General features: G+C 35.4%; 1 protein-coding gene across 1 annotated transcript; it reads right to left on the reverse strand.

Moving 5' to 3' along the window:
- Positions 1 to 1,197: 1,197 nt before the first annotated feature.
- AGTR2 (angiotensin II receptor type 2) lies at positions 1,198 to 5,449 on the reverse strand. Its single transcript, XM_033201036.1, is given in 4 exon segments — positions 1,198 to 2,978; positions 2,981 to 3,928; positions 5,144 to 5,203; positions 5,355 to 5,449. Coding segments are annotated over 2 exon segments (1,089 nt in total). The 5' UTR covers positions 3,894 to 3,928; positions 5,144 to 5,203; positions 5,355 to 5,449; the 3' UTR covers positions 1,198 to 2,802.
- Between the last annotated feature and the right edge of the window lie 6,344 nt (positions 5,450 to 11,793).

The raw sequence follows: 11,793 nt of genomic DNA on the forward strand, positions 1-11,793 counted from the left end.
TTTTGTCTGTATAGTTAAATTTTTCAAGAATAAGTATTGATTCTATAATAAGAAATATTATCAATTATTTTTAAGTTTAGATAGAACTATCTTATTCCAAAAAAAGTATTCAAAAAGTATTTATTTTTGAGAGTGCTAACCCTTTGTAGGTATGTGTATGGAGTGAGCTAACTAATCTCTGGGCCACTGGTCTTCTGCAGGTGAAATAATTATTTTTAAAGATAATTTATGAATTTCTGTTATTTTGTATAAATTATCACTGCTGTTAAAGTTTATGTAAGAATTAACAAAATAAGTGTTCTATTATCCTTATGGCCTCAACCCTTAATGCTTTCTTGCCTGAGACATCTCATGTGTTAACTCAACTTGTCAAGTTTGGAATTTTCTCTTGTTGATATGTGAGGACACCAGACAGTTTTGCAGCCTCAGATTCCTATGGGGGAACAAAAGAAAAAAAAAGTCAAAACAGAATTTGCTTACTTTCAGATTTTCTTCTGATTTAGATGCATGCCTCAAAGAATCAGAAAAAAAAAAGGATATTTTATAAAATAATCTATTTAGTAGATCTAATTTAGGGCTATAAAATATGGAAATATTAATATTTACTTTTCCATAATAAAAATACACATTACTTCTGCAAGATGCAAGAGATAAGTTTCTCTGGTAACCCTATATAATATCATTTCAAAGAGCTAAAGTTCATATCAACATGCTTGTTCCTTAAAGGAAACATTCAAGATATCTGCCTTGCTTTGTGTACAGGGTAGAGGGGGCAGCAGGGGAGAGTGGTGACTTTATGTAGTTCCATACAGTATGGAGTACAAGGAAGGGCAGTGAAGAACAAGGGAGAAAGCCTCATCCATCTGCCTCCCATCTTTTCCTTCATAAGTGAAATATACCTACCGCCTGCCCAGAAGCACTTGTATACTGAGGTTATGGATGATGAAGTACTAACTTTAAGATGAAGGTTGAAGGAGTGTGTAAGACTGTCTGAAATATCTGCTTGGTGGCCTAAATATGGCAGAATACTCAAGAGAGGAAGACTTGAACAGTATGGCAAGAAGCCAAGTGAATAATAATCAGAGCTGAAACTAAGTAGTATCAGTGGAGATAAATGGAGGATACAAATACAAGTGAAGGTAAGAATATATACTTAGAAGTAGTTTAAAAAAATTTTAAAAAGCACGGATTTCTTCCAATTAAAAATTTTATTTATATGAGATGTTTTACAAAATTATTTAAAACATGACATCATAGTTGGTTATACATTTAGCTATTTGTTTTTACTGAAAATAAAAGGATTACATGAAATTAGGACTTTTTCAGAAAGTGTATGACAGGATTCTTCTGTCTATAATCCTGGAACCTGGCAGAGAGGCTGAGCCCCCAAAGCATCAGTTCCACCTCAGAGATCAGTATTTAGACCTACCTCAGAGGAAGGTCCTAGATAACCTGTTATTATACAAGGCTGGTACAGAATGAAGTCTCAAATTTCTAAAATTAATATTCATACTTTAATGTAGGTAAACTTTAGGTAACTCAGTTTTAGGCACTCCTCTAATTTAGGAGCTTTAATAGTGTTGAGAAGGAGATACCTAGACCTGCAATTGGTTTAAAATAACTCTACAGAATCATACAGATTCTAAAACAAACAGTGTTTATAGATATAGGGTAAAATTACCCGCATGGTGTACATTTTCAAAGTCACATTGCACTGCCCTGACAGGTTCCTTTCTTGGTACCAAACATGTAATTGACTGGGTCTCTTGGCCCCCCACCCAGACCCCATGTAGCAAAATTCCATTCTGGATACCATTTCGTATGACAGTTAAGGGTTTGTTACAAGTTAAAGAGTTTTTTTCTTTTAAAGCCACCCAGATATTTTAGGAAACAACCCAGAACGAAAGCATTAATAATAAAAATCAAATCAGTGTCCTGTATATCAAAGCACCACATCTAAAAAGTCAAGGATGTAAAAAGTGACCTTTACATTTTACAACAATACACAGTGTTTATTGATTTCAAAAAAGTATCAGAGAAAATAGCAACCTTTAAACCATCATTAAAATGAATAGAAAGATTTTTTTTTAAAAAGTGCTTATTCAGAGATTAGTGAACACACAAATATCATTGATTGCAATTCTATGTTACAGTACATTTTACTTTCTATAACTGTAAAAATAAGCTAAAACATAGGAGTATGATTTAATCTATATTTCTAGCCCTACTCAATATGTAGTTATAGTTTAGCTATAAACCTCCACTCAAGTGAAATGCAAGAGGAATATAATTTATAGCTTTTTTAAAGAAGTATATGCCTAAAGCCTGAATAATCCAGTATTAATCTATTATAATATACTCAACTTAGAAGTGCTCATCTCTCTTACATGTTGTCTTGTAAATGATGCAATGAGTTGAAAGACTGGTCCTGGTTCAAGAGGAAATCCTGATAAAAATGGATATAAAACCCCACTAAGAAACACAAGCATGTTTCAAAGAGAAATCTGAAACCCCAAATCATTATTCACAATCTATTATTAATTACAATTTGAGATATATCACCAGTTACTTCTAGGTTGTAAATATGTCTCACCAATGACAATCTTGTACAAACATATCAGAAAAACAATGGGCAACTCCTGAAAGTCACTGGACGATAAAACATAGTTACATTTGTTTTCAGAAGATTAAGAAAAGATTAGATTAGGGGAAAATGTATTGTTTTATTAAAACCACTTGAAATAATTCTGGTGGGCCTCAAAGCAAGTAGCCATGTTGATTACATGCATTTTGCTCTCAGGTTTAAGACATAAAGGTCTCCATTTCTCTAAGAGAACTGCTTTTCCGGCAAGACATACTCTCTCTTTTCCCTTGGAGCCAAGTAATTGGAACCCTAAACACACTGCGGAGCTTCTGTTGGAACCGGTTTCCAACAAAACAATAGAGAAATGGATTAACGCAGCTGTTGGTGAATCCCGGAGGATGGCAAAAGGAAGTGCCAGGTCAATGACTGCTATAACTTCACAGCTATTAATGACACCCATCCAGGCCAGAGCATCCAGGAAGGTCAGAACATGGAAGGGAAGCCAGCAAATGATGAAGGCCAGAACAACAGCAGCTGCCATCTTCAGGACTTGGTCACGGGTTATCCTGTTCTTCCCATAGCTATTTGTCTTCAGTAAGTGTTTTCTAATTCCAAAATAGCATGTTGCTATGAATATTAAAGGGATAATAAAACCAAGGATATTTTTCATTAAGGCAATCCCAGCTGACCATTGGGCATATTTCTCAGGTGGGAAAGCCATAATGCAAGCATTCACTCCTAAGTATTCAATGGTTCTGACATCTCGAAAATAAAATGTTGGCAATGAGGACAAACAGGCCATACACCAAACAAGGGGAACTATATAAGATGCTTGCCAGGGATTTCTTCTTTGAGACAGAAAGGGGTAGATAACGGATTGGTACCTATCAACACTCATACAGGTGATAAAAAAAATGCTTGCAAACATGTTCAGAGTAAGAAAAGAACCAAAAACTTTGCACATCACAGGTCCGAAGAGCCAGTCATATCTATAAGAATAATAGGTTGCCCAGAGAGGAAGAGTAGCCAAAAGGAGTAAGTCAGCCACAGCAAGGTTGAAGATGTAAATGCTAGAAACCTTTTTGGGACCCTTTTGACAACAAAACAATGTAACCACAACAATATTGACCAGAAATCCAATTACAAATATAATGTAGTAGAGAATAGGAATTGCATCTAAATGCTTATCTGATGGTTTCTGTGAACAATTCAAGGTAGACTCATTGTTGCCAGAGATGTTCACAAGCCCGAAGTGAAGACTGCTGGTAATGCTTTTGCTGGTAGTGACAAAGGTGGAGTTGCCCTTCATATTGAAATGTCAGCAGCTCCTAGTTCTTATGCCTTCTGTGGAGGAAAAAAAAATAGAACTCTTAGAATACATACAGAGCTGAGGACATCCTTGAATCCTTAGCATTTTGAAAGTTTGTCAAAAGCAAAATAGAAGTGAGTGATTATAGAAAACATTATGAAACAGAGCCATGCCTTGTAAAATAAGAAGGATTTTACCTCTTGAAAAAGAGAAATACTTTTCTTAATAGTAGAAAAAAGTAAATCATTTCAGAGATTGAAAGTTCTGAATAAAACTACATTTTGCCCATCTTTTCTATGATGTTTTTGAAAGGTTTAAAGAAAATTAATATTTCAAAAGATTAGTCAGGGAAGGAAATATGTGAAACAAATAGGAAACCTAGAGGTAAGAAAAGTTAATCTTTCAAAAAAACACTTGAGCATATATCTCTGTTTGTATACTTTCTAGAAACCACACTGCTGCCTGCTATTGCATAGAGAAATGCTCTATTTAAGTAACTAATTACATACAAATCACTACAACTATGGAAAACATAAGTAACATAAGCAATGGAAAACCTAAGTATATAAAAAACTAAAAGAGAATATGCCAAAGGAACATATGTGATGAGGAATCATGGTTTTTCTTTAATAATAAAAATAATTCCTTTAGTTTTACTTTTCTATTGTTTTCATAATAATAAAATAGTTAAGAAGTTATGAAATATATTTCTATTTCTACGTCTTCTCCTTTTAATAGAGAATATTAGTTTTAGACATAGATATCTAATTTTGGTCTATTTCATATAAAACAATCCATTTTCAATTAAAGCAGGTAAAGAAAAAAACAGTCAAACCTATTTTAGGTTCAAGTAGAAGTAATTTATATTGCTCAATGAAATGAGAATTGAACATCAATGATTAATCATGATATAGTCTTATCATTTTTCTTTTGCTCTCTTTTCAGTTTAACAAAACTGAATAGCCGTGGCTCTCAAATGTTGCAGTGCTCAGGTTTTGGTGATTTTTTTCACTAGAAATATTATTTTAAAAGTAAAAAAACACACATTAGCTAAAGGTAAGCATACTAAGGAAACACTATTTACTTTAGATAGTTTCCAAATACATGCAAATAAACTACCCAATTAAAAGTGTAATCTCCAAAGAACCTCCTAATAAAGAGCAAAACTTTTATTTTGGACTAAAGCTTTTTCTTTTGACCTAACAAATGAACATAAAAGAATCAATAATAAATTCCACTTGAAGACTTACTGGTTGTTGAAGTTTAAAGCAGTAATCATAAATCAGCTTGCTTAGTGCCTAAACACACTCCTGTAAGAGAAAGAGCAGCTAAATAATTCAGGAGTTTTGCAAAATACAGTGTTAAAACACAGGAAAAACAGAAGTTCATCCATAAAAAATACTTTCATTTAATGTATGTTCTACTTTCCAAGTAAATTATATGTAAATTGTTCATACTTACTTTAAAAATTAAGGCTGCAGAATGCTTTGAATTCTGTGCTTACTCGTTCTCTCAGACGCTGGGACGTAATAGCACCAGATCTCTGGTTTCCTTCTTATATGTTTGGTCTGTCCACTGGGAGCCTTCAACCTACATAATTCTAGGGCTGACTTATGAATACTTGCCAGCTTTCCAGAGAGGTTTTTTTTTTTTTTTGTCTGCAAAACATTAATCTGAAATTCTCACTGTCTCCAATCATAACAGCTCATTCAAATAAATCTCAAATAAAAAAATGAAGTTTCCACAAATGTGTTAGATAATTTTGAAGTCAGTGGCTTACTTTAAGAGAAGAATATAATAATTATTTACAGAATTTTCTCTTCCTTTTTTCCTAATATTGGCATTCTAATAGAAATTAATGAGTAGAGACTAGGAAATTTATTATAGTAGCAAAGTCTTTGTTCATCATCTTTTACAACCTTCATTACTTTCTGAAAATTTTACCCCTGTTTATTAAAGAATGGTAGCAATTTTACTTGAAGTCTACAACTTCTAAAATTTCTCCTTTGCTTTATGCAGTTTTTGTTGGCTTGTTGCTGGAGGGTTGGAGATTGCAGGAATATAATTTTTACGTGATGGAGAAGAGGTTTAGTCCTCCTTTCATAGGTCTCTGTCATATTTGTAGTTTAAATACAAAGCACAAAAAGTGAAGAAGGATTAGGTGACTATTCAACATAGATCACTGTTGCTGCTGTTTCTTGTGGCAGTGGGGGCGATAAACTACACAACCAATCCAACGAAGCAAGAATGACAAAATGAAGAAAGATAAGAACAGGTGATGGTAGTGATAATACTAGCTGACAATACATGGTATGTGCCGAACACTGTGATGAGTTATTTATCATCAATAATTTAATAGAGAGGCAGTATAACACACTGGTTAGTAAATAGCCTCTGGGATCCAACTACCTGGCTTTACAAACACAGCTCTACCACTTACTAATTCTGACCTTGGCCAAGTCACTTTATTTCTCCATGTCTCAGTTTCTCATCTGAGAAATGAGAATGATATCAATTACCTACATCATAGAGTAGGAATTTTAAATAAGCTAATGGAAAATTAAATGAGCTAATATGTTTAAAGTGCCTAAAATCATGCCTAGCATATGGTAGGTGCTATTACAAGCTATTCATTTTAGCCCCCACTTTACAAATCAGGAAACTAGGACTCATAGAGTTTAAAAACTTTTCTGAGATCATACAGCTATTAAATGAAGACACTTGCATTTAAATCAAAGGAAACTAATATCAGAACTCATTCTGTTTAGCCTCTATACCACAAGAGGAAGCACTAGATGGTCCCTTAATCTCACTCTTTGTCTTGGCAAAAGGAAACATGGCATTTACAGAAAATCACTGATGATCATTCATAATCTATCACAAAATCATCAAAGAAGGGGAAAAGAATTGGAAGAACTGTTATGTGGGGAAAAGTATTTTTCTTAATTGTATTGCCCAATTGGAGACCATAGGAAGGAGAAACTTGTGACTAGATAGCTTTCTGTAGTTAGTACAGAAAACCGGAGAACCTAGAACACATTTGAAATGGGCAAAAAGATTCAAGTTATTTCTGTGGATCATATTTTTCAGATAAGCAGTAAGGGCGCACCTGTCCATGCTGCAGGCCACAGGTAAAGGATGAGGGCAGGCTCTGAGGAAGTAGCTGGGCACCTAAGTATGGAGTTCAGCAGAACAAGGAGGAGAAGTCAGTGTTGACGACAGAAGACAAAATTGCAAATGGCATGAGACAAAGCACATGACTTTTGATATTTGTCTGTTTCTCCATTAATATTGAAGTCAATACTGTAGCACACAGGCGGATGAGATCAGTGAGAAGTCATCATTGTGTGAAAAATACAGTAAGATTCAAAGGTTTCATAGACCATCTTATAGTTTCTTTTGGTGAACAGTTTGAACATAGTCAAAATTCCCCTAATAAATGTATGCACCATTTTACTAAATCTCAAAATATTTGTGTCCTATGCTCTGGACAGATTCAGTTGAGGCTGAGGCTCTGTTAAAAATGATAGAAAACTTATGTTTTGGAAACAAATGAGGGGGCACATATGTTTATCAGCAGGAAAGCTGACATGGAAACTGTTTTCACTCATTGTTTAAACCTGGTTTCTCCCTCCATTTCAAATGTTTGTTTTTGCCACATAAAGGGGAATTTTCCAGGCCAGGGCCTCCCAAGTGGTCACAATGGGTCAGATTCTCACCCTGCTCTTTTTCTTGTCCCCTCTTATGCCCCTTGCAAAGAAACAGCCAGGAGGTGAGCTATAAAATTATGAGAACAAACTACAGGCTTGTCTCCAGAAGACCTAGCCTTGAACACCCACAAGGAACAGGACCTTGTCTAGAGCTTTTGTCCTTCATTAGAGTAAGTTCTGACGTAAATAAAGTTTAAAGAGGTACATATTTCCCAGAAAATTAAAGGGCCATTTACTCTGCGTCTTCATAATCTTAGGAGTAAATTTCTTCACAAGTCAAAGAAAAATTTTGTAACTGTAGAGAATTAACAAAAAAAGTTTATAAAAGGAATAGCAATAATATTGACACCACTTGAAGAAAGAAATACTGTATATTATTCATTCAGCAAAGAACTCCCAGTTAAGCCAACAATGTAAATACGCTTGAGAGTCAAATAAATGTCAGTCCTGGGAAGCAGCACAACACAAAAAGTTCATTCTCCTGGGAGTAGGGAATACTTTTTCTGCTGGTAGACTTACTTAAAAAAGTTTCAGGTCATTTGAATAAATTATGCAGCTCTGCAGGACAAGTGTAGCTGAGCTAGCAGAATTAAATAGTAAATCACATTAAATTAATTTTTTTCTAATGAATACCTATTGTTTATTGTGAGATTACTTAACAGTAAACTTTAAAGGACTAAGCTAAAAAAGTAAATGTTCTTGGGAGGAATTCTTCCTCTGCTAGAAGGTTACAGAGTTCAGAACAAATTTTATTTGCACCCTCACCTTCACCCACACACACAGATGAAACTTCAAAGGAGAAAAGAAATACATAAATGCAAAAATTAGCAAAAATTCTAGACATAAGTGCCCTAGTTATAGAGGTAAAGATTAGAGGTACAGATTACGGAATGATTTTAATACATATGGGTCTTCCTTTTTAATTTAGGTCTTTCAGAGTCAATTTAACTTTCCCCAACCCCAGCCACCACACTGAGTGCCAATATCATTGCCACTTCTGTCAACTTCAACACACACACATATCATTCACACCCATAGACCCACATACATACTTTATACCAACCTTTCTTTAATTCACTTATCCATTGAGTAGCCATGCTTTAATTGTCACTGGATTTGTCCTAACCTGGGGGTCCCTAAAAGGAGGGTAGTTAAGAAGATTGCCCATTATTGATGAATCTTTGCATATTATTTTTGTGCCTCTCTGTGAAATGTCACAATAAAAGCAAATGGAAAAAAATAAGGCCTTTTATTCAGAAATAACAATCAGATTGGCCATTTTTAGAAACCAGCTTAAAATTAAGTGAAATGCCCAACATGAGTGATTATTTGCATTCCACTACCTCTTTGTCTACGCATCATATGAAAAGTGACAGAGAGGAATGCTAAGTAAGTTAAGGTGGAACCGATGTAGTGAGATGAATGGATGTCAGACTCAGTACATTATTTTTTTACATTTTTTTATTATTATTACTTTTTATTATTATACTTTAAGTTCTAGGGTACATGTGCACAATGTGCAGATTTGTTACATATGTATACATGTGCCATGTTGGTGTGCTGTACCCATTAACTCGTCATTTACGTTAGGTATATCTACTAATGCTAAACCTCCCCCCATCCACTCCCCACAATAGGCCCTGGTGTGTGATGTTCCTTTTCCTGTGTCCAAGTGACCTCATTGTTCAGTTCCCACCTATGAGTGAGAACATGTGGTGTTTGGTTCTCTGTTCTTGTGATAGTTTGCTGATAATGATGGTTTTCAGCTGCATCCATGTCCCTACAAAGGACACGAACTCATCCTTTTTTATGGCTGCATAGTATTCCATGGTGTATATGTGCCACATTTTCTTAATCCAGTCTGTCACTGATGGACATTTGGGTTGATTCCAAGTCTTTGCTATTGTGAATAGTGCCGCAAAAAAACATACGTGTGCATATGTCTTTATAGCAGCATGATTTATAATCCTTTGAGTATATACCCAGTAATGGGATGGCTGGGTCAAATGTAATACTAGTTCTAGATCCCTGAGGAATCACCACGCTATTTTCTACAATGGTTGAACTAGTTTACAATCCCACCAACAGTGTAAAAGTGTTCCTATTTCTCCACATCCTCTCCAGCACCTGTTGTTTCCTGATTTTTTAATGATTGCCATTCTAACTGGTATGAGATGGTTTCTCATTGTGGTTTTGATTTGCATTTCCCTGATGGCTAGTGATGATGAGCATTTTTTCATGTGTCTGGTTGCTGTCTGAATGTCTTCTTTTGAGAAGTGTCTGTTCATATCCTTTCCCCACTTTTTGATAGGGTTCTTTGATTTTTTCTTGTAAATTTGTTTGAGTTCTTTATAGGTCCTGGATATTAGCCCTTTGTCAGATGAGTAGATTGCAAAAATTTTCTCCCATTCTGTAGGTTGCCTGTTCACTCTGATGGTAGTTTCTTTTGCTGTGCAGAAGCTCTTTAGTTTAATTAGATCCCATTTGTCCACTTTGGCTTTTGTTGCCATTGCTTTTGGTGTTTTAGACATGAAGTCCTTGCCCATGCCTATGTCCTGAATCGTATTACCTAGGTTTTCCTCTAGGATTTTTATGGTTTTAGGTCTAACATTTAAGTCTCTAATCCATCTTGAATTAATTTTCGTATAAGGAGTAAGGACAGAATCCAGTTTCAGCTTTCTACTTATGGCTAGCCAATTTTCCCAGCACCATTTACTAAATAGGGAATGCTTTCCCCATTTCTTGTTTTTGTCAGGTTTGTCAAAGAACAGATGGCTGTAGATGTGTGGTATTATTTCTGAATGCTCTGTTCTGTTCCATCGGTCTATATCTCTGTTTTGGTACCAGTACCATGCTGTTTTGGTTACTGTAGCCTTGCAGTATAGTTTGAAGTCAGGTAGCATGATGCCTCCAGCTTTATTCTTTTGGCTTAGGATTGTCTTGGTAATGTGGGGTCTTTTTTGGTTCCCTATGAACTTTAAAGCAGTTTTTTCCAATTTGGTGAAGAAAGTCATTGGTAGCTTAATGGGGATGGCATTGAATCTGTAAATTACCTTGGGCAGTATGGCCATTTTCACAATATTGATTCTTCCTATCCATGAGCAAGGTATGTTCTTCCATTTGTTTGTGTCCTCTTTTATTTCACTGAGCAGTGCTTTGTAGTTCTCCTTGAAGAGGTCCTTTACATCCCTTGTAAGTTGGATTCCTAGGTATTTTATTCTCTTTGAAGCAATTGTGAATGGAGTTCATTCATGATTTGGCTCTCTGTTTGTCTGTTACTGGTGTATAAGAATGCTTGTGATTTTTGCACATTAATTTTGTATCCTGAAAGTTTCCTGAAGTTGCTTATCAGCTTAAGGAGATTTTGGGCTGAGATGAAGGGGTTTTCTAAATATACAATCATGTCATCTGCAACAGGGACACTTTGGCTTCTTCTTTTCCTAACTGGATACCCTTTATTTCTTTCTCTTGCCTGATTGCCCTAGCCAGAACTTCCAACACTATGTTGAATAGGAGTAGTGAGACAGGGCATCCCTGCCTTGTGCCAGTTTTCAAAGGGAATGCTTCCAGTTTTTGCCCATTCAGTATGATATTGACTGTGAGTTTGTCATAAATAGCTCTTATTATTTTGAGATATGTTCCATCAATACCCAATTTGTTGAGAGTTTTTAGCATGAAGGGCTGTTGAATTTTCTCAAAAGCCTTTTCTACATCTATTGAAATAATCATGTGGTTTTTGTCTTTGTTCTGTTCATACACTGGATTACGTTTATTGATTTGTGAATGTTGAACCAGCCTTGCATCCCAGGGATGAAGCCCACTTGATCATGGTGGATAAGCTTTTTGATGTGCTGCTGGATTCGGTGGCCAGTATTTTATTGAGGATTTTTGCATCAATGTTCATCAGGGATATTGGTCTAAAATTCTCTTTTTTGTTGTGTCTCTGCCAGGCTTTGGTATCAGGATGATGTTGGCCTCATGAAATGAGTTAGGGAGGATTCTCTCTTTTTCTATTGATTGGAATAGTTTCAGAAGGAATGGTACCAGCTCCTCCTTGTACCTCTGGTAGAATTCAGCTATGAATCCATCTGGTCCTGGACTTTTGCTGGTTGGTAGGCTCATAAATATTGCCTCAATTTCAGAGCCTGCTATTGGTCTATTCAGGGATTCAACTTCTTCCTGGTTTAGTC

The sequence above is a fragment of the Trachypithecus francoisi genome, unplaced genomic scaffold (genome assembly GCF_009764315.1).
Source record: "Trachypithecus francoisi isolate TF-2019V2 unplaced genomic scaffold, Tfra_2.0 Lachesis_group6, whole genome shotgun sequence".
Lineage (NCBI taxonomy): Eukaryota > Metazoa > Chordata > Mammalia > Primates > Cercopithecidae > Trachypithecus > Trachypithecus francoisi.